At 40.6% G+C, this 26,473-nt stretch overlaps 1 protein-coding gene across 1 annotated transcript; it reads left to right on the top strand.

Annotated features, from left to right (window-relative positions):
* Positions 1-575: 575 nt before the first annotated feature.
* Positions 576-26,230, top strand: LOC120720055 (rho guanine nucleotide exchange factor 26-like). Its single transcript, XM_040009662.1, has 15 exons — positions 576-777; positions 1,211-2,732; positions 3,539-3,590; positions 3,677-3,819; positions 5,638-5,694; positions 5,898-6,058; positions 8,874-9,026; positions 9,168-9,297; positions 9,812-9,886; positions 10,178-10,267; positions 11,744-11,895; positions 16,605-16,814; positions 23,546-23,616; positions 23,798-23,902; positions 24,235-26,230. The coding sequence occupies exons 2-15, from the start codon at positions 1,287-1,289 to the stop codon at positions 24,375-24,377; spliced, it is 2,988 nt and encodes a 995-aa protein (XP_039865596.1). The 5' UTR covers positions 576-777; positions 1,211-1,286; the 3' UTR covers positions 24,378-26,230.
* The last annotated feature ends 243 nt before the right edge of the window (positions 26,231-26,473 follow it).

Here is a 26,473-nt window from a genome sequence, read left to right as displayed (position 1 = left end):
ACACGATGGCGCACAGCAGCAACAGGTAAATGTTGTTTATATGCTTTCAGTGGCCACATTCCGTACTCCACTCTTTAGAGGTAATACGGCGCTTTAGGTATTTAGATTTGTTTTTGTTCCCTTTAACGTCACGCAACAACATCTTTTGACTGGCCCCGAATGTACGCTTAAGCTTAAAAAGCGTCAAAACTTTTCATTCGTTAATGACGTTAGACTCCTTATTTCCAAAAAGCAGGAGTTCCAAACATACAAAATAGATTCCTTTAAAAAGAGAGAGGAAAATACTGCTGTCAAACGTGCTTGCTCCACTTTTCATATTGAGCTTGCTGAATAAAAACTTTTAAAATTTAACAACGCTTTATTATTTGATTCATATAAAGTGTTTCCTGCTACTTTACTGTCAGAATGTTTTCACGTTTACGATCAAACCGCACTGTCTGTCTTTCATGGAAGTCTCTGCTGATCCGTAGTATGAATCGTTACTCTGGCAGGTGAATTCCTGTGAACTTGGGAGTGCCATTTTTTTCTTACTGTTCTTGCTCCCCTCCCTTCCCCTCCTCTCAGTCATAGAAACTCCCCAGCGCGCACAGAAGCGCTTCAGACGCGTTCAGTGCCCCGCACGCGAGTCGGTTAGTAACTTTCGTAACTCCGGTTTCACAAACCTTTTGTTGATTTTGCGCTGAAAACACGTTAATTTTATCCGTTTCGCTAAAGAGGGCTGCCACTCGAGAGGGCAGGGAGGATGAACGGATTCTGCATTGGATCGACTGATTAAAGGTAAGTTGGAGACACTAATTAACCTGTGGAAAAAATCTTTTAAAATCTCGCTGAAAAGCTCTCAGTTACACGCCTCTTTATAGCTATACGCATTTTTGCAGACAGAAAAACAGAGTTAAAAAAAGAAAATTGTGAATTCAGATTCTGAGAAGATTAAAAACAAATGTGGTCTGTAAAGGCACTGCTGCTGCTTAACATTGTTGCCCTTTTATAGTAGTCTAATTGCAACATTGTCCTGTAATTGGGGCATTTCACCTCAGTGAACATTTACAAAAGGGCTGTTTCTCTCCTCACTGGCTTGCTTATGTGTGTTCTTTAAGTTTAGCTGCCAGTATCAGCACTAAATCCCTGTTAATGATTAAACTCTGGGAATTTGGACACCACACTGAGTTCTTTGATATTGATTGGTATCTCTCTCTTGTTTGTTTTCAGGGTTTTTTTTCCTCCCGACTCCGTGAGCTTGTGAGGTTGGACACGAATAGGGAAAAAGAGACACTCTCATTTCAACCATGGATTATGGCAATGATGTAGATTTGTCCAACAATAATATCATGCCTTTGTGGAAACGCCGCACTGATAACAGTAAAAGGCCCCAGGACTCAAGCAATCCTAAACTGCGGCCCCACAGTTGCCACATAAATGGGGTCATGAAGACAAACTTCACCGAGGAGGACAACAAATGTTCCTTTACCTTGAGCCAGCCTGCTGAGAGACTTGTGGTCACACCCCAGTGTGTTGACAATAACACAGCGGTGTTAAAGCATGTTTTACATAAACCCTCAAAGAAAAACAGAGTGGTTCGAAGCATCAGCATCAGCCACTTCTCCAATGGACGCTTGTTGTCCAAATTTAGGTCTGAGGATAGCAAATCTGCTTCACTGGACAATAGGGTATATAATAGGAACTCTGATAGGGTGAAAGCGAGTAATGGGGAGATGATATGGCCTGAAAAGCATCTCTGGGATTCACAGACATGCATGTCCTCTCCTTTAAGTCAGAGTTCTCAGAAGGGCCAGATCGCATTTCAGAAGAATTCACCTTCAACAGAAAATACTCCTCTTAATGGTTCCTCACCTGTCTTTTCACCAGACACTCCTAACAACAACTACAATCAACCTGAACTGTCCTCCCTTTCATCCACATGCAGCTCATCTCCTCCAACCCATCGCACGCTCACCCCCTCCTACAGCTCCACCTCCAGCATCCCCTCCCTCAACTCCTTAACCTCCTCAGACCCCCCAACCCCTCGATCTCCATCGCCAGAAGACAGAGGGCAGGCACTGCTCAGTCAGTCCCAGTCATCCTCACCTATATCCCCACAGGACACCAGGCATACCTCTTCATCTTCTTCCATGTCCTCCACATCACCCTCACCGTCACTCTCCCCATCCATCTGTCCCTATAACGGCATTGTCCTAAGCACCCATAGCGCGGCTGCTCTCAAGATGGGCACCCAGCAGCTTATTCCCAAGGGCTTAGCATCCGATATTCGGCAAAGCAAGGCACCTTCCCCTGGGACACAAGCTCAAGGATCGGCAGGGCTGCTGGGATTGGATCATTCCAAACGTTCCTTGAAAGCCCTGAGCATGGTGGAAACTGGAAGCTACTTTTCTACAGGAGGCCACAATGAGGGGGAAGATGGTGAAAGTGAGAGTCCAGGGGCTCTTAGAAGAGGCTTGAGGAGTACATCGTACAGGAGAGCAGTTGTGAGTGGAGTAGACTCAGAAGTATCAACAGCAGATCCCAAAGGCCATCGGCTGTCCCAGCCCGTCATCAGAGGGCTAGGCAGGGATAAATTAGATTCACTAGTTAGCCCAACAAGTCCTGGCTCTATCAGTCTGCCAAGTGTTGCAACCAACAAGCCTGACAGCCCCATGACACCCAAAGATGTCAGCACCAAGAATTCAAAGCCTAGCCTTGGAACGGAAAAGACTAAAAGCAATGGGAAAAACAAGGTGAGTAAATCAGTTTCAAAGAAGAGAGTGGGTTCAAATTGTACGTGTTAAGAAATCGCACATTTGTCATTCACTTATAGGGGAGTAGGAGAAATTTAAATATTCGAATCAATGTCTTAATATCTAGAAATTAATTTTAACCGTGTTGTTTTTTTCAGAAAACAGTTGAAAAAACATGAAGTTTATATATAATATAATTAATAGAATGAATTATTGTGTATTTTAGTATATTCAGGTGACTTCAGAGAACAAGCTGTAGAGAAGTGCCATAAGTGATCAATTTTAGAAAAGCAAGCCTTTAGCAAATGATAGTTGTCAATGAATACTGTGTGAACTTTTGGCATTACTTCCCCCCCCCCCTGTTCTGCAGCACATTAAGATTTCTCAACTCGGCAACAATCCCTCTGATGGTTTTATATTTAATTGTGCACAAAGATTGCTTCATGGTGGACTTTTGTTATCTGGGGGAAGGGGGGGGGTAAAGCTCAAATTGGAAAATTACAACACAACCAGTAAAAGTACAGTGGAACAAGCTTGGTGGCAACAGCCGCAGAGGTTAGAACAAGGCCTTACAAAGAAACGATTAATGTGGTTGCTGGAAGACATGACGCAACGTGACACATACACTTAAACACACTGAGGCTCTGTAATTAGACAGGGGTCACTGGAGGAGGCAACTTGCAAAAGGGTACGGACAGGTAGTGAACAGGTGAAACAAGTTTGTTTCTTTTAATGGTTTGCATGTGTCCCTACTTGGTTTTTCAGAGTTCATTAAGCTCATTATGCTGTTTTTTTTTCTGTTTCAGAGTCCAGATAAGAAGAAGGTTTTGACCAGTCAGCTGACTTTTGACAGCGAGGGTGAGAAATTCTGTTTGCGTTTCTGTGTTATATTTTTGCTATAAAAGATCAGAATAAAAAAAAAAAAACAACCTGTGATTTTGCAGAGGAAGAGCTTTACCAGAACTACAAGGAGAATGCATTACATAATGACTCAGATGAGGATCCCGATTCCAGGGAACCCAAACCCGATAACAACATTGTAGTGCAGTACAGGCCCATACGTACCTCCTGGAGCCAGCTTAGTGTGGTAAGACATAACACACACAGACACAATAGTAGTCTCTGTTCTTCCTCTTATATTTTAAACCCTTTCTGCATCTTGGAGTGTGGTTGTGTAGTTTTGGAATGCTAGTGCTCCAAAGAATGCTGTCATATCCAGTTTGGCCACCATCTGTACCCATCCTCCCACTGTTTTCTGCTTTCCTTTGCCCCTCACTTTGTTTATCAGGGAGTACAGGAGCAGTTTGTCAAGGGCTTGTGCAGGCTGGGAGTCAGACAGTCAGCCAGGCCCACAGGAAGTCTTGGAAGCACTGCTGGGATTAATGCCAATGTGTTGGCAAACTCTGTACGCTCGTCAGACTGCAAATATGCCTAAAATGTTGCCTCCAGGGAGAGTTGTGGTGGCTTTGCATTACATAATGTAGTTAGGGATTGGAATTGAGGAGCAGAGGAATATAAGGGAAGGGGAATTGGCTAATTTAGCTTTCTACTAATGCAGCCCCATCTGTTTGTTTACTGGTAGAAGATGGAACGTGTGGGAGCAAAAGCAGGCCATAACCCAGATTGAGGAATTGAGGATTGTACTGTCTGCACATGGTCTCTAATAAGTAGGAGATTGGACTGAAGGCTGAAAACATTGTAGAGAGACTTTTTGTTTTGTTTATATTTATGTCAGCCAGACACTAAAGTGAACTGGGCACAGACTGCCCAGGATTCTGGCAAAGTAAGCGTTCTTTCTATCACAGCTGCTTTACAGCTGTTCGTCTTTGTGAATGCATTAGAGCCTTCAGCCTGTGATCTAGTTCTGAAGAATTTTCTTCACCCTACAGATTCAGGAATACTCGTGTGATTGGTCACTGTCCTGGTGTGACGGGAATTTTTTTTTTTTTTCCAGTGGAGCCGAGAACCGAATGTACAAGTTGTCATCTTGTGACTCTTGCTTAATCCTGAATCTGAGGTCCACCCTTCTACTATCAGTGTCTCATGTTTTTGATGAAATGTCACATCCCAGAATTATCATGGTTCTAAGAATTACCATTCACGCTTTCAGAAGGTGCGGCTGTTTTGGAGCTAACTTGCGCAATTGTTTCTAAATTACCTGAAGGCAACCTGATCAAGTGAAAAAAGGAAAAGAGCAATTCAAAAATGGGCTGCCAGGAAAGTAGGAGCAATATCTAGTAACACTGATGGCTGTATGTGTGAAAGAAATCAAATAGTGTGTGTTTGACCTGCTTCAGGTTTATTTGTTCTCAGTGTTTGGAGAGAGCTGCGGGGCAGATACTCCTGCAGGAGTATCTCTTCCTTATTGCTTTGCACAAAAATGGGTTGAGGAGCTAGTGCAAGTAAGGGAAACTATCTTCAGGATTTCTCATTACTTACATGTATCGGTAAAGTATAATGTGGTTGAGCCCCAGGTCATATTGATTAAATCTGGTGTAACGAAAGAAGGTGTTTATTACTCAGCCTCATATTCAGTTTGACAAAGCCACAGGCTGATTAATTCAATAGCACTCCGCACTCAGTCCCTTTCAAAACGTTGCTTTGTTTCATTCTCATTCAAACATCTTTCGACCAAAGCTCTCCAGCCACATACCAATGCAGTTTCCTCTCAGCTATATTCCACTTTCAAAATGAGCAGAAGTGGTTCCTGTTTAATCTTAGTGTTTGGATCCAACAAATTTCTATACTCCTGTAGTGTTTCTTGCAAAGACTGCCTTTCTTTGTGCCCCTTAGATATGGGGAAAAAAGAAGCCACAGCCTACACCTGTGCTGTGATTGCATGTAGTTAAACAAGTGTCTATCAAAAATGATGCAAGAAATGTTTCTAACTTATTGTTCTGTTTAGGTTAAGAAAAGTGGCCTGTGTGAGCAGATAAGTCAAGAAGAACGCAAAAGACAAGAGGTACGAGTCGTTCTTTCTAGCTCATTTTAAGTTATTTTTTCCGATTCATACTTTAAGTACTTAGATGTGTAATTAATTTAAACGCATACCTCATGTGATTGAAACCCAGGGTCATCGTTACCAGGACCTAGTAGGATGACTGAATCCCATATATCTGACTTTTATGTTTCCTCTCGGTTGATGTGTCTCTTGCTCCTCCTTAGGCCATTTTTGAGGTGATCTCGTCGGAGCACTCCTATCTCCACAGTCTCGAGATCCTGATCCGCATGTTCAAGGATTCTCCAGAGCTCAGGGAGACCATGACCAAGACTGAACACCATCACCTGTTCTCCAATATCACTGATGTCTGTGAGGCTAGCAAAAAGTGAGTGTTGCTGTTTTGTAAGTACATTTGTTATCAGATGAGCACCTTTATTCGTCTTCATATTTGGTACTCATGCTGTTGGTTTAAAGAATTTGTTGGTTTAGAGCAGGAGTATCAAACATAAGACACAAAGGGCCAGAATTGGCCTGGGAAAGACTTCTGTCTGGCCCACTGAATGGCTTTGGAAAAGTGAAGGAGGACATAGATTTTAGACTTTAAGTTGTTTTACAGCTTGGCCTACTAATAAATACCCCCCCCCATAGTAATTTTGTACTACACTAAAGTAATTTATTAATAGATAAACAATTAAATACCATAAAAGTTCCAGTTTTTTCACTTCTATCTACTATAGAATATGTATATTTTTCTACTACTACTTGCTTGCTCATAGGGCGTCATATGAGTGTTGGGTTTTCTCTGAATCTATTATTGTACGATCTACCTTACAATATAAAGCGTCTTGAGGCGACTGTTGTTGTGATTTGGCGCTGTATAAATAAAATTGAATTGAACTGAATTATTATTGGTCCACAGTAAAATAAATAAATAATAAACAAAAGTACATTTTTTTTATGAATTCACAAAAACCTTCAGTTTTGTGATTACAGGTGAGCTATCAGAAGTTTCTCTGTAATTTTACAGATTTATTTATTCTTGCTGACAGATTTCTTTCATTTAGTACAGCAGCATTTCTTTATCATGTTAAAAAAAACTGAGACTTATTCATGCAATTGCACTTGCTTTTCCTGAAAGATTTCCAATGTGTTGTTAAATGTTTTTACATTTATACAAAGGGGAGTTTCACTGGTCCGGCCCCCTTAAGATCAAAGTAGGCTGCATGTGGCCCACGATTTAAAAAGAGTTTGGCATCACTGGTTTAGGGGAATTGGTTGGTTGTTTACTTTTTAGGCTTCAGGTGTCTTTCATCACCTTGGTTTTGCTTAATTAGCTGGATAATTTGGCATGCTTAACTATCCAGTGTATGCTAATACAGACTTTCAGCTACTCTCCTCCCTTCAGTAAGGGTTGTTTTCATTGTCAAAGGATTTGTGTTTACGCTGCGCTGAGCTCTTTTCTGGATGCGAGTGTAAGTGAAGTCGTATGCTGATTGACGAAAAGCAGGCATGGAGAAGAAGCAAGGGGCAAATTGAGTGAAACGACAAGGAACAAAGAAGTCTTCCTCATAATTATGGTTGCATTGTTAAAGTGAACATTCCTCACTGATTGAAAGCACTGAAACAGGCAGCATGTCTGGGTTTTTTTTATGCGTCTATGAAAAATTGCTGCTATGGATCCGCTGAGGTTACCTGTCCATCATGACTTTATAGTTCACTGTTTAATAACATTCCTGGCCACGTAGCATGACCTTCCAAAAATCGTATAAAGTGATGGAAACAATCATGCATGAGAGGCCATGAAAGCTGAGACTGATGAAAACTGTGATGGCTCAGCAATTACTCTGGTGGATCGGACTCCATTGTTTCTACGAATGATTGGCAGAGCAGTTTCTGGCCACCAGTTGCTCTTCCTCGAGTTTATCTCCGAGGCCACTTTTAGATATGACATCATTTCTTAGACGCTTTCCATGATATCAATATGACAAAGGTTGAACGTTCAGCTGCAATTCAGCCTGTTAATATTATCACATCAGTGTTTCTATATGATGGTAACATTCTCTCAAATCACTGTTCACTTTTAGTGCAGTCCTGTTTCTTCCTTCACCTGTTTTAGAAACATGTGATTTCACTTTGGTTAAGACCACAATTAGCACAAGATGTACAATACTTTTAAGTAAATCACTTCATACGTCCTCCTCAATATTTTTACATCATACTGTAAATATGTTTGAATTTCTTGACACAGTAATGAGAAACTACCCTTGATACTTGGGAAGGCAGATCTTAAGATACACAGAGCCCTGTAGCACTGGTTAAACCAGATGCTTTACTAAGAACAGCTTTGAGGTTATTATCTTAAAACATACCTGAATAGCAATCTATTTTCAGCCTTCTGTGTAGTCTGTGTGTGATAGCAAGTAGGAAGGCTGTTGTGTATTTTATATGCAGATGTGTTACTGATTATATTTGACTTGATCCTCATGATCCTCGATTAGAGGTCTAAGTTTGAATAATTTAATTATTTTACACTGTTGATTTGACTCATTTACCGTGACCTCGATCCTCCTGAGGACATCCATCAGGAGATGTTTTGCCTCAGAATGAACAGCTTTGACCTGTAAATGTCCCAAATACATCGTTTAGGATGTGAATTAGCATGTGTTTCTTTCTTTTTTGTTATCTCGTGTGCACATGCCTTCATCAAAAGGTTAAGCGTACTGGGTCAGGCATGGACACAAGGCTACATAGCCACAAAATTTTTTTTTTTTCCATAGATAGTCACTGTGTGTGTGTATGTGGAGTAGGTATGGGGGGTCTGGTTAAAGGCTCTAGAGGTGCTTCTGCAGATGAGCAGGAACCTGGTCCAGCTTGGTCAAGGTCCACATCCTGTGTCTGTGCAAGTTTCCTGTTTATCACCTTAGTTGGACATGTGGCATGCCTTTTGAAATGGCCATCTGCTGCTGCTCAGGAAGAGGAAAAGCCTCTGTGTTATGGCTAATGGCTTGCTATGTCTATTTTAAGTGGTGGAGAGTTCCTCTTTTGTCATCTTATGGTGACTTTAGAAGTAAGTTGTTGGCAGCTCTCCTTGTCTACCAGACTTTGTCATTTTACTATTCGATATTATTCCTCAGTAGGGAATGACTCAAGTTAGTGAGTCACACTAACCTTTATTCTTTCACTTCCACTTTGGTGTCTAGGTTTTTCAAGGAACTGGAGAAAAAACATGAACAGAATATAGTGATCGATGACATCACTGACATCGTTTGCAAGCATTCCCAGTCTAGCTTTGATCCATATATTACATACTGTTCCAATGAGGTCTACCAACAGAGGACCCTGCAGAGGCTGGTGTGAGTGACCGAGCAATCACACACACATACGCTCTTATCTTATCATTCGTGGATTTGATCCAACATGGCTGTTCCACTTTTGCCTCGACCAAGTTCACTTTTTTCACCCAATGCTGCATCTGCCTCCTTATTCCCATACAGCTCCAAGAATCCAACATTTAAGGAGGTGCTGACCAGGATAGAGGGCCACCCTGACTGCAGGAACCTCCCCATGATCTCCTTCCTTATCCTGCCCATGCAGAGGATCACTCGCCTTCCCTTGCTCATGGATGTAAGTGCACTGAAAACATACAGCAGGGCTAGCTTAGGAATTACAAGACTGCCTCTTGCACAACAGTTTGTTTATCTGTGTTGCCCTTGTTAAGTCAACACATGGCTTGTTCTAGTGTTAAAGATCTTTCTTTGACCTTACATAATTCTTTAATAATCTTAACTGATTTGTAATGTTTTTCTTCTTCTTCACTTTCATGCTTACTTTGGCAGAGCATTATTCCATTTTTGCTTTGCTTCCCTTTCTTCCTTTCGCTTGTTCTGCTTTTATCCCCCTCTTCTCTTCCTTCCGTCATTGTCTCCTTAGGGACCTCTTGGGTTCATGCTTGTACATTTGGAGGATTTGGATCCTGAGAAAGTTTGGTTTCCATTCATTTCTTCCCACAGCTTCAGTATGTGATCAGGCTGCTGAGAGTGACATGCATGAGTCCAGTGAGCTGTTGTGGGATGTTGTGAACTAACGACTTTAATGTGTGTTTTTAATTATACAACCTGTGTGAATTCATGTTTTACAGACAATTTGTCAGAAGACAGCCAAAGACTCACCGCAATATGAAGCTTGTAAGAAGGCTTTACAAGCAGTTAGCAAGGTGAGGGCACTGTTAAACAGAAGTTTAATGTTAATGGCTTGCACCTTTGTTAAATTATTTAACAAAATTATTATTGACTTACGGTTATTATTTAGACAATTAGTTTGATACAACAGAACAGGAACTGTTACTCTAGTTTTACACTGTCAGCCACAACAGGAAATGATTAATTACTATGCAAAAAAAGCTAATCTAGCTTTCTTGTACTCTTTGATATGTGGATATGAAATGACAAGCAGAGTGCCTGCATGTTGAGGTTTCTACACATTTTATGTGTGTGTGCATTAACAGGTGGTTAGAAAATGCAATGAAGGAGCTCGGACGATGGAGAGAACAGAAATGATGTACACCATCAACTCTCAACTGGAGTTCAAGATTAAGGTATGTGGGTTTTTTCAGTTTTTTGGCAAGCAAAAATATTTTTGATTAACAAATGACAATAATAGAATAGCCCTTTATTGCCATTGTACGTGTACAACAGGTTTGTTCATCACATAGTGAATTCTGAAGTCAGTTGGATAAAAGAGAAAATAAAAGTTTAGAAAAATTATACCTTCAACTGCTGAAAGATACATTTTTTTTTTTTTTATTGCTTCGGGCTTGGTTGCCTAGCAACAGACATTGCATTCATACACTTTGGTATGAAGGCTGCTAGAGCTAGCTAGATAAGGTTGCTAGAGGAATATAAAGGGAACTGTAGTTAGATAAAAGGCAAGTAATTATCGCAGAGCTGAATGGGTCGGGGATGGTTATTGAGCCGTGGCAGAGTGGAGGACGGACCCGTGGACAACTGGATGAGTTGCTGGCTGTGAAAAGCATTACGGCAACTTTAGCTGAACGGAGCAGAGTGCAGAGTGTGGAGAACTAATCCAAGGAAGCGAACGGTGAAATCTGCAGCAGACCAGCTGAGTCAAATGGGTTTCAGGTGTGAGGAGGTAAAGGGATGCACACTGTGGAAAAATTTGAGAAAAATTTACAACTTACTTTCTTCAAGAAATTCCTACTGCTATTGTTGCAGCATGGGGTCAAAATGACCCTCCCTGGCAGTTCTAGGGTTAAACAGATACTGGTGATGGATGTGTATGCACCGATATCACTAGAGTTCAAAGGCAGTTAGGGAACGGCAACCCTCTGGAAAGACTCCCATGACATTATCTGCTCCTATGTTCTCCACCACATTCAAGAAAACCTGGCTGACTAACCACAAGACTAACTGGTCAATGATAACACATCTCACTGAGGCTTTCCTGTTATGGGAGACTGCAGGGAAATAACATGAGGAAAGAGCTAGTCTGTCACCCTTAACTGTAACAGTGTGCTTGTCCCAGTTAGGCTTCATTAACATAACGTGTTTTGATGGCGTGACAAAGTGGAGTTTCTAGAGAAAATTCGTGCAGGCTTGTGAAAAACATACAAATTCCACACAGAACAGCTCTGCCTGGGTTTGACTCATGTACCTCTCACTGTGAGGTGGTAGTGTTAACCCACCATGTTTTTGTATAGAGTTGTATGCTAAGTGTATCACAGTCAGTTTTAATGCTAATAGGCCACATCTGCTGATCATATTTAGCAAGTGGTGCATGCTAACATGTATGTACATGTATCTGTCAAAAAGAAGAACTCACCCCTGTATTGTCATGAGTATCGACAGTAAACACGGGGTTTGGTAGGTTTAAGTGTGCGTAAGCCATGTGGGAAATTGCTGTTGGCACATTTGGAGCGCACGGATGCCTAGTGAACCGTTTTTCATTCTCCAGCTGTTCAGCCCCAACATTACAGACATTTTAAAATTTCTTTGATTAATTAGTTTCACCATCTTCCCCTGTTCACCATATTTTCTTTCTTATGCTCCTCTAGCCTTTCCCCCTGGTCTCATCCTCCAGGTGGATGGTAAAAAGAGGGGAACTGACTGCATTTGTGGACAACAACATCTTTTACAAGCGAACATCACGGCAGCAGGTCTATTTCTTCCTCTTCAATGACGTCCTCATTGTCACCAGGAAGAAAAGGTGAGTTTCGTCGAAGTTGTAGAGAACTGCCAGGCCATGCATGGGAGGGTCTGCATCTGATTTACTTGGTGTGAGTTTGAGCTTGGTCTGCTGGCTCTGCTCATAATTCACATGTCGTGGCATGTTGAGTGTGAAAGTTTAACCGTAAGTCTTCAGGTTTTTACTGCGTGTGAGCACTGTATGTGACCGAGATCCTGAGTGCAGGGTGTGTAGATTTGTCTTCTCTGTCGTCATGTTTGAACTCGTCCTGGGAAATGAGCCTGTTTAAAAAAACAAAACAAAGCAAAACAATATTTCTGTGCAAACCGAAAGCAAACCACGAGAAGTGTTGGTAGCAGGGTTTAGAGACCGTTAAAGGAGTTTGATGCCACTGCAGATGTAGACTGCACTTCCTCCCTGGCAACATTATCACGTGTGTTTTTAGGTAGATCAGGTGCAGATACCTGAACCTGTTGCTATTTGGCACTATGAGAGGTTTTTTTGGCTCTTGACATGTCTTGTTGCCATGAATCACCTGGAGCTGTGAAACCTGCTCTATTGTCAGACCCGTCAGTGAGTCTTCCCCTATTTCCTCTAGTTTTAGGCAATACCATGGAGAAAAGAAAAGAAAAAGAAAAGCTATAAAGAGGACTTCCTTGATATGACTTTCATTTGTGTGTTTGTGTGTGCATGCGTGCGCCTGCTTGTCTGTTTTTGCCAAAACAAAAATTCCCGGCCATCTCCTTAGTGTCTGGAAGTAATAATCCCGCCACTCGCAGACTAAGAATTCCTCAGAACTGTAAAAAAGAAAAGAAACGTTCCATATGATATTTTTCTGGGAATCTGATCTGCCACGGCAGACTCCAGCAGTGTGTGGTGTCAAGCCTGTGTTTGGAAGACGGATTCGGGAAAAGGGAGGGCTCCGGAATCACAGTGTGTATTTATGTGTGTGCGTACGTTTGGATGGGGGAAGCTGTTATAATATTGGTTTGTACTGTGGAGAGCGCTGAAGTCCAGCTGTGGCACGCTACTCTGCTGCACTCCATCTGCAGTAATCCAAACAAAAGCTCACCAGGGGCACACAAGGCTATCCAGGCACTCCTAGATCACAAGCGCTCGTAGGTATAATGGCAGAATGGCCTTTTCTGTTGAAATTAAGACTTATAGTATGAGTGGTATATTTTGCAAGTTCAGTCTTGTCTCAGTTTAACATTTTTAGGATTCTGTCAAAACCACAAGAAAGGGGTGAAAAGGTCAGAGCCAAAGCACTTACTTACACAGTAGGCTAGAGAAAGCATAGGCATGACCTTAGAGCCATTTAAGAGTATATATATAACCCTGTGCTATCAGAAGAAAGAAAGGCTAAATCTGTTTGCCTGTCATTTGACTCCATGTATTCAAAAGTAACTAAGCTGTTTGTAAGTTTTTAGTATGCTGTGTGCTTACCGATGTTCACTGTTATTTTTATAATCATCTTAGATTTGTACAGTTCCACATATAAAACATGATATCTGAAAAAAGTTAGTTGTTTTTGTACATCACCCACTGCTAAATCTGTAATGGAGAGGACAATATAGCCATTAAGAGGCGAGACAATCTTCTTGTTTTATTGACTTTAAACTATGGACCATCCCTTTGTCAGGCTGGGCCTTGTGTCATGCACTGGTAAAGTGTTGCTCTGCTGGACTCTGGCTCGCAGGAACACTTACATAACACTCCAGCTGGCTTCGTTCTCATCCCCCCCCATGTTCCTGCGTAAATGCTGGGCATCATCTAAACATTAATTCATGTTGAGATTTCTATCTTTTCTTTTTATTTTTGCTTTTTTTTCTCTCATTCTTTTCCTCTTGATCTTATGGTTTGTTTGTGTTTTTTGCTGTATGTGCCTGTGTCTAGCCTATTCTCCTTTTTTTTTTTTTTTTTTGGGTCATAGGCTCAGCTTTCAGCATTATACTCTTACTTTGTGTGTGGGCATGTATCCATTTACATGGAGTTCTATCTCAACATGTCTCTAAAGGTTTATATTAGTTTTGCTTGTTTCTTGAACTGTTTGTTCTTTATTACAGCTGTGATAATGAATTTTTCCTGCTACTAGAAGGGGTGTGTGTGTGTGTGTGTGTGTGTGTGTGTGTGGGTGTGGGTGTGGGTGTCCAGGAAAAGGAAAGCCACAACTTGGGTTTTCTTTATAAAATTGTTTAAGAATTTAACGTTTCTCTCCCACATGTTGACAAAGCATATCACGGCGATTCCCCACCTCAATTCATCTGCCATTTGGCAATGATGTGACACACATGCAAAAAAACTCAAACCTCAAGCATGCAGTTTCCCCACCCATCGCATTCCCAGTGTCATGATGTCAATGGCATTCCAGGCATTTCACCTGTAGGTCAGTCAGGAGCCAAAAAGCTAATGATGCTAATGGTGTGTTTGATGTTTTATCTTGTTAACGCTTCATTTTTGTGTGTTTGAAGAGATTTAAATTCCAAACACTATTTTAGTATCTCTAATTGCAATTAATGGTCACATTTGAAGATTATCTTAGGTTGTTTTAGGTGATTAAATTCATCGATTTAATTTTTCAGCCAAAAAAAAAAATGAAATGAAATGCAACTTAACTTGTTTGTCAGCTGAGTGGAATTCAAAGGCTTTACCCTTACATAGGAGAAAAAAAAATCTGTGTAGGAATTGAAAGACGTTTGTTATTTCCGTTATCCATTCTGCCCATAGGCATGCCCAGATCACGTTACAAGTTACAGACAACTGGGAACAAACGTTTGGTGGGCCTTTATCAGCTTGTTTTGATGCTCAATTTTTTTTTTCTTTAAAAATTACACACATACAGGAATCTTCATATACGTACACAGAATAGCTCTAAATGGAGAGCACTGGACCTTCTTGAGAAATAACTGTCACAATATAGCTTTACGATAAAGGGTCCAAAATATCTTATAATAACTGGAAAATTTGCTGACACACACACACACACACACACACACACACACACACACACACACACACACACACACACACACACACACACACACACACACACACACACACACACACACACCTCTGTTGCCTCCATCCTGTCACTCTTTGTCTGTCCCTCTAGGGTTCTCTTCCTTTTCCTACTTTCCTCTTATCAGTAACACTTTCCTGCTTCTATTTGTTGCATTTGCTCATATCCCCATTCCTGGATAAGTGTTGAAATGACAATTAATGTGCATGTCGAGGTCAGAGAGCTCAGGAAAAGCATTTTTTTTAAGATAGAGTATTATATATAATATAATATAATATAATAATGCAGGCAAAGCAGAAATATTCACATAATTCATGTTCCTTCAGTCGTGAAGGGCAGCAGGCCCGTCACTGTTGAGGGCAGTCTAACTTCCTCAAATATAATCTCCATTCCTCAATGAGCATAGGAGATAACAGAGGCTAAAACTGACATTACATAGTTAAAAATAGGTTTTGGTAAAATGCACATTTTGAATCTGGAACGATAAATGGACTGTTTAGGGTAACTCAACATAATGGTAGATGATTATCCTGCTTTTGTAATCACTCGAATTATACCTCTAATGCTCAGCAGAGAACATTTTATTTTTCAATATCTGACAAGTATGAAAAATCTAACCTGTAATCATGAAAAGTTTACTTTTATTAGTTCATTTTCAGTCTTTTGTTAAGCTAAGCTAACTAACACCATTCTATAGACACGAATTGCATTCTAACTCTGCAGGAATGCAAATTTCCCGTGGGTATCATATTATTATTATTATTATTATTATTATTATTATTCCTTTAAACAACTCCTTTAAGAAGTTGTGAGAAGTGTCTAGTCACAGTTAGATTTGTGCTTGTCTTACATCCATCTTATACACAGACACGCAGTGCAGTGTCTCTTAAAGCTTTAAGAGTGGGGAAAAAGGTTTTAACTTGTGGGTGATAGTTGGAGAGTAGGTGTCGGTTAAACCTTGTGAGCCTCCCAACCATGACTGGATTCTCAAAGAAGTCACAACCCTGAGTTTCAGAGTTTTGTGTGGAAAATCCATGGAGCATGCCTCTGCTGCTTGGCTTTGGCACTCACTTTACATCATGTATAAGTCAGACGTGCTCACTGCTGGCATCTGTTTGAGTTTATGTAATGCACAAGCTAGCTGCTGTAGCTTCTTGGCTTGGCTGCTGTTTCAGTCTCAGGTTGATAAAACATGAGCTGGACTTCAGCTCCTTAACACTATGAATACACACACACGCACGCGCACACACACACACACACGCACACACACACACACACACACACGCACGCGCACACACACACACACACGCACACACTTTCTCTTCAGGTTCAGTGCCATGTCAGGGGTGCAGTGTTTCACAATCAGCTCCAGATGTTTCTGACCAACTGCAGCTACTACTAGATTTTTTTAAAAAGTCGTGGGAAATGTAGGCATGCAGTTAAACAAGCAAAAACAGAGTGCAGTCATAGGATATATAGACAGTTGCACATTTGGACTTTTGATTGGAACCAAATCTGAGGGATAATTGAACATTTTCTTCATTAAATACCATAGTACAGTCTTTCCCACTTCATGATTCATAGAATTGTATGGCTTGCTTTGTAAGTGATGTGGACTAAGTACACTGAATTTTCATGCAATGATCACTTTGTTGGCTCTGTAATGATGACCATAAATGATTAAATTCTATTTTTCTGTCTATCTTGTCAGTGAGGACAGTTACACTGTCATAGACTACGCTCTGAGGAATCAGATCAGTGTGGATTTTTGTCAACCCAGCGATTTCAACCGGTCACCGATCAGAAGCACCACCAGCATGCTGAGCTCACGGCAAGCTGGCGCCAACCACCTCTTTCGACTGAGTTTCCCTAGCAACTGCTCTGGTGACAAGGTGACCATGATCGTTGGAACAGAGTTGCTGTAAGTGCTTTTTTTGTAACCTTTGTCCCTCTTAAATGTGCTGTTTTCGTTTCACTTGCATTTCACTTGTCACAGATTTATGAGGCATGGCGATAAGGAACTATGAGTCATTTTTGACTCTCATTAAAACACTCATGTGTATTCTATCATCATTTTGGGAACCTAGAGTAGTCGTGTGATTTCACTTTGAACCACACAATAAGGCTCAATCTCTTAAAATTTTAAGACCAGCATGTCTACTCTTCTCTGCGAGGGAGCTTGGATCAAATTTCTGCTCCCTTATCTTTTCTGTATGTGCTCCAATACACCTTTTAACTTCAAGCAAAGAAGAACCCTCCCCCTCTATTTGTAGTTCTTATTTTATAGTCTCCTTTTGCACCATTACAAGTCACAGGGATATGTTGTTACTTAAGGAAGAGATGGGCACACTGTTAAATAAAGTCTGCTGTTCCATTATACAGTCGTACTGTCTGGAGTTGTACTCTGAAACAGACCGGCTGCATCAGATGATTGTTTTGTTGACTTTATTCCAACCCAATCATGTATTCTAAATAGAAGCGTCTCTCTTTATTTATAGTCTAAGGGGTTGGTTCAGAAATTTGTCGCATGTGCCACTTAAATATTTACTCACAAATACAGTCAGTGTAGCTGGAGCTTTGGATTCTGTGTCTTAGTACAACAAAAATATTTAAAGGCTGCTTGTATAACCCACACAAACAAAAGGGATCAGCTATGCACTGGGCTTCCTGCAAGGTTTATTTGTTCTTTTGAGTACTGGGAGCTGCAGCTTATGCACACATGCGCACTTCGATGAATGCACAGGCGTTCGCGCACGCATCTTGTTGCTGTGGTTTGATACTGTAAGGAGTGTTTTCATATGTACAGGGCCGGTTCCCCCTCATTCCTGTGTAGTTAGAGAACCTCCCTGTCTGTTGTCTTTACAGAAGCTGTGGTTTCTCTGTGTAGGCTGTGTATATGGCACGTCTACACTGCAAATTGCAACCTTAAAAATGTCTTTCGACTAACCCTAACCCCTAACCCTAACCCTATTGCCTTGTTTTGGTGACTACAGGTGTGCAATTACATTTTATTGATAAAAATACTACATGTTTAAACCTGGATTTAGTCAGCAATAACTAAACATGGATACCTTACAGCAAGCCATCAAGTCAATCATTCAAAAGATTAATAGTTATTTTTCAGTCCTGATGGAAGTTGGCCAGTACAGGCAAATAAGTGCGAGGTTTTAAAGTTCCAGGGTTAGATGATCTACAGAAAATGAATCTGTTTTCACACTGGATGAGTGTTTTTTGGTTATTTCTAAAGTTACAACCCCACCCTAATACCATTCTCAGCTCAGGGTAGCAGATTCTGCCGAACTGCCGACACCTCTTGCGTCAGAGGCATGCACACAAGGTGTCACTGACGTACCGGCTGTAATCTTAGAAGCAGAGCGATAACAATTCTCTCTAAAGTCCTCATTAAGAGGTTTGGGGGGTGGCAGTTGCAAGTCAAAAATTTGTCTACCAGGAGCCTGTTTTCCCACCAAACATTGGTTTAGGTTCTTAAAAGTAATTCATAATGACTGTTATCAGCAAAACATTAACCCTGCGAATTTTAAAATGACAAGTGCTTTAAGCATCCATATGTGAGAGACCGGTCTGGTTTTATTTTATTTCCTTTTGACCTTTTGCTTTCACTTTAATTTCAGTTTTTCCAGAGTAACTTTGCTTGTTTCAGTTTATTTTTTACTGTTTCAAAATGTTTAGTTTTAGCTTAGTTTCTCTTAGTTTCTCAAACTATCTTAGTGATAGTTTGAGCCTTTATTAATTATTGTATGGGAGGCAAATGTCTAATAGTGCCAAATTAAGAAAAACACATCGATCAGTTTCAGAATAAAGTTGAAATATGGAGATTAAAGTGGTCGTTTCGAGTCAAACAACTGCCAAAGCTTAAACTCTCTACAAAATGCCTCGTTTAGATTAGTTACTGAAATCAGTGCTTCATAAACCAGTTTTAGTAATGAGGAAATAATTTATCTTTTAGCACATAAACACGGTGTGGTGATAAGTGTAAGGACGTTGGAGATATGGTGCAGAAAGCTGCATCAAGTCAGCAGGAAAAACAAAACAAATTTGGAAGTGCAATATAAAATGGCTGGCAGTGGACAGATGCAACGATACTGAGTTTTTAATTTTTATTTTTTTATATCCTCATGCAGTCAAGAGGATATATCTTTTGAAAAGTTGGTTGACATATTTTACCAACTCCATCTACAGAAGGAATTTTGTACGTACAGCAGCAACTGTAATCTCCACATTTTGACTTTAAACTTGAAATGCTATTTTGAGAATAATCTCCAAATGAGCACAAAGACTTGTTTCAGTTGGTCTTCATTTGTTTCTAGTTTTCATTTTGATTTTAGTTAACTAGTTTTAGTTTTTAGTTTAGCTTTAGTGAACTAAAATCGCCTTTGTGTGTATGATCGCAACGCCAGTGGCTCTGACAAAACATTTATTTATATTACTATTTGACACTCTTCTTAGATATATTGCATTATATAATATTATCTGGATTTCTTAGTTAATTTAGCAAAGTAGAAATGTGCACTTGTAAACTTGGCTTATCGTTTTGCAAACTAAGCATGATGTGATTAATCAAGAAAATATTCAACAGATTATTGGGTAATAAAAATGACTGTTTCCAAAACACGACACCTCACACAGTACGTCATTAAAACAAAAGCCTTCATTTTAAATGATTTGTTTCTGCACTTTTACTAAGTGCAAAAACCTGGCAAAGTATCTGCAGTAGTATTATTATGTAATAGTACTATGTGTGACTGCACGGGAGGCAGATTCAGTGGACTTCCTTAGATGCACCGCCTGCTGATGCCTTGACCTACTACTCCGGCATGCATAATTGTGATCCCCCACCCAATCTGAGTGCCTCCTCTATGTAGTATAGCTTGTTGCGGAAACCCCCTAGACTCCCTTTTTGATGTATTTGGGGCCCTTGGCTCAGATGATGAGATGTGTGGGTATGTATGTGGAGGGTCAGCGCTTCACTCACTGTAGTCCTGAATGAGCTAAGAAGAGAGGGGGGGGGCACCCTGGCAACTGTCCATTGTTACAGTGGTTTCTAGTCATTGTTGAAGTTGTTGCCTAGCAGCAATCCACTGCCAAGCGGGCTATTTCCCACGACTATCCCTCCCCCTGCCTGCAACTTAACTCTTCCCGATTCTTCCTCACCGTCCTGTCTCATCACTTCAACAGCAGCCAATGTCTTCGCTTTGTTTTGTTTTTAAACCAGTGGATAAATTCCTTTTCCTCCATTCATTCATCCCAATTTGGCGATTTAACCAAGCCTGACACACAGTGTTGTTTCATTAGCCAGCCCGTTTACAAGCTAAATGAAGCAAATAAGACAGATAAATAGATGCTGGGCCTCGGAAACTGGTGTAACAGTGGACATTAACATGACTACAGGATCTCAGAATATAAACTTAACCACTTTTATAAACATTTTAAACACAAGTCCATAAAATATTGTTAGATAATTCTGTTCACCCGGGTGACTTGATCTTCATTTTGGTGAACAGTAATGCAGAAACTTTTTAAAAGTACTAGTTTATCTATAATACTCGGTTAAATGACGTAAAATTGTGAAAATGTTCCATTTAAATAAAATTCTGACATTATTTGCATGACAAAAAACAGTTTTAGGTTCTCATCGAGTAGCCTGCATGCCAGTTTGTGCAGCCTGTGAATGCAATAAGAAAAGATGAAGCATCCACTATTCATTTCATACTGGATACAAAGCAGCACAGGAAGAGCCCCAAAAAGCATTTTTGTTCAGTTTAAACATTTGTTCCCTCCATCATAGCTGACTAAATGTCCTAATATTACACACAATATTATGCCACAGTATCAAAATAAAACAAGCACTATGAAAATGACATCTTCCAACATTAGTCACCATCGTTTGAGCAGATTGAATACAAACACTAAAACAGGTTGATGTGTACATTTTTCTTTTGTGGCTCTCACTCACATGACTGACATAATGAAATATTATACAATAATTAGCAAGGTACAAGGCAGTTTCTTAAAGAGGCAGTACAATCAAATAATTTGCATACATCTTTTACACGTATTGGATGAGGTTGGTCCCAATCATGTTTTTTAATCTTTCCAAAGTGAAAGCCTAGACATGCAGCTGCTAACTGGATAGGGTGGGGCAGGGACTTGATTTGCTTTTCCTGTCACTGTCACAAAAGTGCTAACGACAAAATGCAGGTCTGTGCATGATTTATCTGTTAATGAGTGTTAACACAAATATACAAACATTAAAAAAAACAAAAAGAAAAAACCCTTCTCTATATTCTCCATATTCCAAAGGGAAATTCCACACATTCTGACTCGAGGCAGGTCTGTTTTTGTTGAAATGAAACTGTGGAAATGGACTGTTATTGTCAGTGTGGTTATTTCTGCTTTCAGTTCATTTTTTCTCTACCTGCCGACCTTTTAAGCTGATGCCTTAGTTTAATTTGAGTATTTTGTGCAAGGTCTAAGAAGCTTACATACAACACAATGACCTCTAACCTTAGCAGCGATGTAATGCATCAGGAATTCGCACAGACAGCTGGATTTGAGATGGCACAGGGACCTCAGTGTGGCTTGTTTTGCTGTCTGTGGCAGTGTTTATGATTCTCCTCTTCTCTGTCTGTGCCCTCTTCCTTTTCTTTTCTTTTCTTTCCTGTGTATCCTTTTGTTTGCTGTGCTCATGTCAACGTGTCTTTCCCATGACCTTGATGCTGTGTCTCGTCGTCAGTGAATAGCTCTTCTCTATTAGTGGAACAGAGACGCTACAGAGGTCTGCAGCAAAACAGTTCTGCTTGTATATGCAGCTACGACACAAAGCAGCAGAGATTATGTGACGGTCTCTACCAGAGACTGTATTCCTGTTGCACTCTGGTTTTCTTACTCTTTCTACTTTCATTTTAAGTGATAATAATGAAGAAAAAAAAGTAGTTGCAGATTGTTCCCCTTGGTTTGGGAAATTCCCTGGCTGCGTTGCTCCGTGCTGAGATATGCCGCGTTTCAGTCTGAGAAGTAGGAATTGTACCCAAATACTGTCAGTTAAGGGTGGGAACAGGAGCGATCGGAGTAAACAAACTGACAGGAGGAAAGAAGATGTAAAGATGAAAAGCAGTAGCGTGCTGCTGAAGTTGTCAGGGGACGGAAGGCTAGAAAGAGGCAGTCATTTCTTCTTATCTGTAATATGTAAAGACATTTTACAATGCAGCAGAAGTGAAACAAAGTCCTCTGGATTTATGATGCTCGCCATTCTCCCGTTCTTTGAGAGGAATGATTAAAGTTAGAACGAGTGTTAGTAGCAGGAGTAGGCAGGCTTTGTACATTGTAATGCAAAACATTAAACATTGCCACATTCCTCATAGTTCAAACTTAGTGCCAGTCATATTTAGCTGTTATCTGCTAGAGCCTGTGCTTGTTATATTTGAACCCATAAATGAAAGTGGGTTCAAACAGGCATCTCGGCAGCTTTAGTGCGAGGTGACTTGCTGTGATTGTTTGCACACATGTATCTGTATCTGGCATGCACCTCCAGCTGTCAGAAGCAACAACTAACAGCTGTCTTTCCCCACAGAGCAGCTCGAATGAATGTAAAGAACCTGCATCTTTAGCACAGAAATGAACAAAGGCAAAACTCTGTCCTATTTTTAAAAAAGCCATCAAGTGACAAAAATGCAGGGTTGCTTTCAAGCACACCGACAGGTGATAAAGAGAGGTGATTGGTTCAACAGTTGATCGTTATGAAATGTATCCACCAAATCCAAAGGTCACACCGTGTGACAGGTATTGATATTGCTGTGTGGGTACGCCCCGTTCTCTTAATTTCACGATTTTATTAAAAGTAATTGTTATCCAATCTCTACTGACCTATATCATTGTCAAGTTAGTTGTTGACATGGCCAAGATATTTCCCCCCCTGAAAAGAACCAGAACAGATTGAAATGCAGTAATGATGTCTGACTCATGGGCTTCGTCTCTTCACGTCCCGTTTGAGGCCCCTGTGAAGAGGGTCCATACAATTGTGCATTTTGTTCTCATCTGCAAGATCCAGGGCCAGCAGTGCTGAGTCACAGAGGGCCTCAGCAAACCCCCGCAGGTTCATTTCCGTAGGCTTCTTTATCTCATCCTCTCTCCCTTTCCAAATCCTTTAGAACAGGTGAAATGAGAGGTGGATTTTCATGGAACCTGATCTGTGCAACTCTGCCCACTTTTCCTCGCTGTGAAACTCAAACAAGAAAGAAAAAAAGCAAAGCAAAGCAGGGCAGTTCTTTTCTGAGAACAAGCCTTTGTGCTTGTTCCCTTCAGTTCCCTCTGACTACAAAACACACCTCTGTCCCCTCTCAATCACACGGGACAGAGGATAGCGAGGGAACACTAAGCTTCCTGTGCAGCTCACACTAGCCTGTAAAGCTGTTTGCGTGCAACTCCACCTCATTTTATTTTCTTTAAGTTGATTCTCACCGCCCTTTGTATCTATGATACAAAATCTGAACAATAAAGCATCTTCGACTGAAATTAAAGCAGCAAGGAACTCCCATAGTAGAGCAAAACTTTGAGAGTTGTGGTGTTATTAAACTTTGGGAACACTATAAAGTCCTTTAATAGTTCCTCATGTGCCATTACGTTTTCTTTCAGGAATGAGCGTGCTCGGTGGATCAGTGCTTTGAACAATAATGACAACAATAAGAAGACTCAGGACCGAACCAGTGAGTTTCCACAACACATAATTCACATGGACGCTCTGTCCTGACTTCTCTATTTAGCCTGTTGCGCCACCTTGTGGTTATGAGTTGAAACAGTTTTCTCATGCTGAGTTGGTTAGCCTGTCAAAAGATATTTAAAGTGCCAGTGTGACTTCTCTAAAATGATTCGGATGTGCTCTTTCAGATCTCATGCAGGTGGAGATGATCAGAACTTACACCGCCAGGCAGCCAGACGAGTTGTCTCTGCAGGTGGCTGATGTGGTGCTTGTCTGGCAGACTGTAGAAGATGGTATGTCAGTTCTCTCTGCCTCCCTCATATCTTCATATATCCTCACTCATACTCTTTAATATTCCTCTCATTTTCCACCTTCCTGTTTCAACGGTTTCCTTTCATCATTTACTTTTACATACTCTCCATCTCTCTTTCAAAGTCTGCATTTACTTTTTCCACATAATGGATCTGATACCTGTTTGAAGATGTGGTTTCACATCTGTGCAAACACATGGAAACCTTTTTCACATTAAATAACAGACAGAACCAAAAAAGAAGAGCCAGTAAAAGCATGAAGTACCACACAACACATTCTTCTGTTTTCATTTAAAGCCAGTTTCTCTTCTTAGGCTGGTACGAAGGCGAGCGGCTGCGTGACGGAGAGAGGGGATGGTTTCTAAGCGAGTGTGCTGAACCAATTACATGCCAGGCCACTATTGAACGCAACATGCAGAGAATGGACCGCCTGCAGGGCCTTGAGACTAATGTGTGACAGGACGATGAGCGGACTGCTTAACCTACATGGGGCTTTTCCCTGGCCATTAGTGAACCCTCAACACACCAGTGACCTGCCTTTTTAAGCACTGAACTCAGACGAATGAGTTCAATAACCATACCACTGACCTGTCTCCAGGGGACAACTGGACATCTATGAGAGCCTTGCGGCTGCTAGGCCCTCACAGTGGGATAAAGATGGAGCCACAATCATCAATAAATATCAGCCACACTGTCTAAGTTTCAAAGGAAAGACTAAATACAAACACGTGGAAGACGGATTTCCCTAATAACTGATTTGTCTCTGTGCAGGTGGGACATTTTGACAGTGGGATCTGTCACACTGATTAATTCCCTAGCCTGGTTAATAAAACTTCACACCCACAGCCAAAGTCACTGCTTTTTTAGCACCCTACCACACAGCAATAGCTGGTATGAAATTTGTAAATGCTTTTTTTTTTTTTTTGTTGTTGTTCATTTACAAAGAATACACTTTATAATGTGCAATTAAAATGAGAGTACAGTAATACTGTAAGAGGTAAAACAGGTTAAATTGTGTGAAACTAACAACAGCCTGGCATGCGCTCTGTTAATGAGGCTTCTCAGGCCATGTGATTGAAGCTTTGCCAGCATCTTGTTGATTGTGAAAGTGATAATAAGGAAGGAGGGTGTGATTGGCAGCTTATGTAAAGTGTGTGGGTTAATGTGGAAACTCCTGTGAGTGTTTAATCAGCCTCTGATGGCATGTGAAACTATGACAATATTTGCAACAGAATACAAAGTGGTGTACGTTGAGCTGCAAAAGAGAGACGGGCTATTTGTCTGAAGCTTAAGGCACTTTGTGTAAATAGCAGAATCCATTTTCTTTTTTTCTTTCTGGATTATATTGAAAACAAAGTAATCTGTATATAATCTCCCCTCTTTTAAGGGTTAAGTGCATAACAGAAGGTAGTCTGTCTACCCTCTTGTCTCCTGTTAATGCCACCATCATGAATCAATGATTCATTCATGTCACAAATATTATTAGACGCTCCATTCACTCAATGATTTTGATTGTTTGAAATATTTTACAAGCACAAATACACAAAATCTATCTCAGACAGAGGTATATGCAGCAGCCAGCCACAACTTTAAAATCATCTTGAGCTGTCTGTGGCATTCATATAGGTGTTGCTTTGACACATACCACATACTTAAACTACTCTTTAGAGTCAGTTTAAGTATGTGGTATAACACAGTATTAGACAGGTGGCTTTAAGGGCGTGGACTGGCACTGATATTGGGTGTACACCCTCCCACCCCTTCATATTTATTGTGTTATAGAAGGATGGTAAAATTAATTTTGTGTGCTGATGGCAAGATCGGAAGATAGAGAACAGCCCTGCTCTTAATGGTATTGCCCAGCATGAGTCATCTTTTCAGTGTTGCCCAGCTAAAGAAGAAAAATGACTTGGTCAAAGGATGAAGATAACACCATCTATCAAGCCAACTGCTCTGGACTCAGTCCAAATGACAACCATAACTGTTGAGCCACACGAACAAAGCTATGACAGTCGGCAGTGCTGCCATGAGGAAGGACACAAGTATCCAGACTTTCAAAGAGAACAGCTTTGCATTTGCTCTCAGGGAACATTAGCTTTGGCACCACACACATAAGCATGAGCCGGTCTTGTTTAAGTCATTTCCTCTCTTGTATCTAGTGTAAATTACCTTTGTACATGTAAATATGTAAAACGGCTTAAAATGTGTAATGTATGTTTTCGTAAATACAGATTATATTGAAGCAACTTGCTTATTCAGCCTTCTATATTTTTAATCAGCAACTCCTAATAAAAGCTGAATTGCCCATCATTTAGTCTGATCAATGACTTTTTTTCTTTTTACATTACTGCAGCAGAGACCACTCTAGGAATAAAACTTGGGACAATAAATTAGACACATTCTTTCTGGACATTTAATGAAGGATAATCAGATAAATCCTCTGGACATCTGCACCTTTCTCAGATTGGAGCTATTAAATCGAGGGTGTGAAATATCATATTACCCAGGTGATCTTAAAGCTCAGAACAAATTATGTTCTCTCATCATAAAACC

The sequence above is a fragment of the Simochromis diagramma genome, unplaced genomic scaffold (assembly GCF_900408965.1).
Source record: "Simochromis diagramma unplaced genomic scaffold, fSimDia1.1 OVJJ01000344.1, whole genome shotgun sequence".
NCBI classification, from domain to species: domain Eukaryota; kingdom Metazoa; phylum Chordata; class Actinopteri; order Cichliformes; family Cichlidae; genus Simochromis; species Simochromis diagramma.
Note: the sequence above shows the minus strand (reverse complement) of the source record. Positions and strands in the feature narration are given on the sequence as shown.

Bases quoted from the DNA above. Each gene is read 5' to 3' on its own strand.
- LOC120720055 (XM_040009662.1), top strand. From the start codon at position 1,287: ATGGATTATGGCAATGATGTAGATTTGTCCAACAATAATATCATGCCT. The intron at 5,695-5,897 runs GTACGAGTCGTT...GCTCCTCCTTAG, and splicing joins AAGAACGCAAAAGACAAGAG to GCCATTTTTGAGGTGATCTC. The intron at 23,903-24,234 runs GTATGTCAGTTC...TTCTCTTCTTAG, and splicing joins CTGGCAGACTGTAGAAGATG to GCTGGTACGAAGGCGAGCGG.